Source organism: Orycteropus afer, unplaced genomic scaffold (genome assembly GCF_000298275.1).
Source record: "Orycteropus afer afer isolate SDZICR_OR568_19922 unplaced genomic scaffold, OryAfe1.0 scaffold00010, whole genome shotgun sequence".
In the NCBI taxonomy this organism is placed as follows: domain Eukaryota; kingdom Metazoa; phylum Chordata; class Mammalia; order Tubulidentata; family Orycteropodidae; genus Orycteropus; species Orycteropus afer.
The window spans coordinates 20,446,956-20,450,048 of NW_006921597.1; the positions used below are offsets into that span (position 1 = coordinate 20,446,956).

General features: G+C 31.9%; 1 protein-coding gene across 1 annotated transcript in view; it reads left to right on the forward strand.

The window, feature by feature from the left end:
- TAF13 (TATA-box binding protein associated factor 13) overlaps nucleotides 1–1,690 on the forward strand; it is a 13,088-nt gene extending 11,398 nt beyond the window's left edge. The window contains exon 4 of the mRNA XM_007949855.2: nucleotides 1,520–1,690. Coding sequence (XP_007948046.1) covers nucleotides 1,520–1,690 — 171 coding nt within the window. The remainder of the gene's footprint in view (nucleotides 1–1,519) is intronic.
- The last annotated feature ends 1,403 nt before the right edge of the window (nucleotides 1,691–3,093 follow it).

Genomic DNA, 3,093 nt, shown 5'->3' on the forward strand with positions numbered 1-3,093 from the left:
GGTATTGATTTCCTTATTTCTTTTTCAGCAATCTCTTTGCTGGTGTAGAGGAATCCAACTGATTTGGATGTTGATCTTATATCCTGCGACGTTGCTAAATCTCTCGATTAGTTCCAGTAGGTTTTTGACTGAATCTCTTGGGTTTTCTAGGCTTTGCACATTTTTTAAAAATACCATTTCATGTTTTATAATTTCTTTTGCTTTTTATAAAATTGGGATCATATAGTACAGTCTTAGAACTTGCCTTTTCACTGAGATAAGTCTAGAACATTTTCCTCATATAACTGTATAATACTCTAAGGATAATGTATTTAATGGCTTTATGATATTTGAATGGGGTCACCATGAATTGGAACTGACTGGATGACAATTATTTATTTTTTAAATTTTGTACTCAAAATTATTTATCCAGTGTTTTATTATTGAGTTTCCTCCCTACCCCCACAAGTGTTGTTGACTTTTTTTCATGTATTCCTGTAAGCTTTTTACCTAGTTTAGCCTTTAAAATTATTGCCTAGATCCTTTATTCTATTAGGGACTGCAAATTGGTAGTATTTTAAATTTTTTCTTCCTTCACCCAAGTTAATAATATGTCTACCCTCTAGTTAGTGGTTTACCCTCCCTTCCCACCCATTCCTGGTAAACATCAAAGAATATTTTTTTGTTTTCTTGGGAAACCTTTTTCTTGACTTTTTACAATAGCTGTCTCATACAATATTTGTCCTTTAGTAGTTGACTAATTTTACTCAGCAGAATGGCCTCTGAGTTCATCCATGTTATGAGAAGTTTCACAGATAGATCATTGTTCTTTAACTGCATAGTATTTCATTGTGTGTATATTCCATAGTTTGTTGATCCATTCCTCTGTTGATGGGCATTTAGGTTTTTTCCATCTTTTTAGTTTCCATTTTTCTGTCGTTAGAAATAATGCTATGATAAACCTATGTTTCTGTACAGGATAAGTATATAATAATAGAGGGTGGGATTTATTTGTTTAATTTTAAGAAAAACCACTAGTGTTTATTGGCCAATTGAGATGGAAGAGGACTCAAAGTATAAATGAAATGGGTACTTGTGAAGAAAAAAATTATAAAATTATTTTATACAAATTAAGTCAGTTAAAAATTACATATATAAAAACCAGAACAAGAGAAATATTGATAAATTTGATAGTGTTAATGTTCTTAATATGTAGAAAATGCCTATAAAACATTAAAAAAAGCATCATTAACACCTCAGTAGATAAGGGGCAAAGGACATGAAAACAAAGTTCACAGATAACTACAGTGGTTAGAAGAGAAAATTTTCAGTCTCACCAGAAATGCTATAAATGCAAATTAAAACAGTAGGAGCTCTGGTGGTACAGTGCCTAAAGCATTTGACTGCTAATCAGAAGGTTGGCAGTTCAAACCCACAAGCTGCTCTGCAGAGGGAAGATGAGGCACTTACATAAATGCAAATTAAAGCAGTAAACTCTTAGATTTTTAAAAATTAAATTAAATTTGTTTATTTCTAATAGACTCATAAGGCTATGTCAATTGGAAGACAAGGTCGAGTACAAGTTGAAGATATCGTCTTCTTGATTCGAAAGGACCCGAGGAAGTTTGCTAGGGTGAAAGACTTGCTAACTATGAATGAAGAATTGAAAAGAGCCAGAAAAGCATTTGATGAAGCAAACTATGGATCTTGACACATTCTGTATTTTCTGAAGCTTCATTACCTTCTAGGGAAACTATCTGTAACTGTATATTTTCTACTGTAAGTTCCTGATATCTAACCATGTAAATGACAGATGGAAAAACACAAAATTTTTAGTCTTTACTTCATGTCTTTGATTTTAGATTGGTATGTCAGCCTTTAGTTGCCTGCCTTTATATTACACATTTGAATTACTTAGAGGGTTTTAATTATCACACATAAGTTAAATTACTTTCTGGCTTTTGACTGTGTAAATGACAAAGTAGTATTTGTATGTTGGGTGTCTTTGTGCCATCATAGGCTGTACAGTAGCTATTTAATATGTGAAATCTAAACAGCTCCTTTGATCCTATGATAGCTGAGATGTGTTTCTTGTATTCTCAAGTTTTTAGACAATATTAATTAGAGAGATTGTTAAAGACAGTGAACTGGTTTGTGTTTCTCTTAAGTAGATCATTTAGGAAGATACAGACTTTGTAAGAATGTTTATCTGGCTTAACAGATCATTTATTACTCTTCAGATAACGAGAGTGATTTTTTTTTTGAGAAACTAAAAGTTTCATATGAATGTGTTGGTGTTGGGAGGCTTTTTGATTTAAAACCTTTGGGGCTTATACATACTATTTGTCAAGTTTTAGGAAAAGTCATTTTTCCAGATCAGATGAAATCTTCTAAAAATAAATGCTTTCAGTATCAGGAATGGTATTGCTTAAAAAACTGATAGCAAGAGAAGCATTTGGGTGGTGCTTTATTTATTAACTTACTTGTTAGTTCTTGTTCATGGGAAGCATATACTTGGCTAAAACCCTATGTGGCTATGGAAACCAGTTTTATAATTCTGGATAGACAGGTTTTGTGTGTATTTAGCTATATTGTGTTAAATCGTCAATGCACTTAGCTTAAAATAAGGATTGATACTTTATTTAATGGGATCACTGAATGTTACTATTTGTGAAACTGAATGTTTTGTGCACTGCTTATTAACATTATCTATAAATCAATACTTGGGAAAATTCTACTTTCTTAACCTATTGATACAAGGAATAAAGTATGACAAATTAAACAAATTAATGCTTGAACTTGGCTATGATTTTTATCAGTTCCCTCCATCCCCAGAATAGCATACATATTACTGATTATGTGATAATTCTAGCTGCTTAATCTTGCTAGAAACTTTTTTATTGTCTTATTCTTGAAATGCAACTGAATTGAAAATTCAGTTCAGTGCACAGTGCGTAGCTGGGTGGATCTTTTATTTTTTTTAGAAAGTAAAAACCTATTGAAAAGCCACCACAGTCTCAAGTTAGCTAAAATCAAGAATAGGAGTAGAATAATTACAGATCAATATATCACTATTTGATTTTGATAATCAGGACCTGCTTCACCCTGAAGACG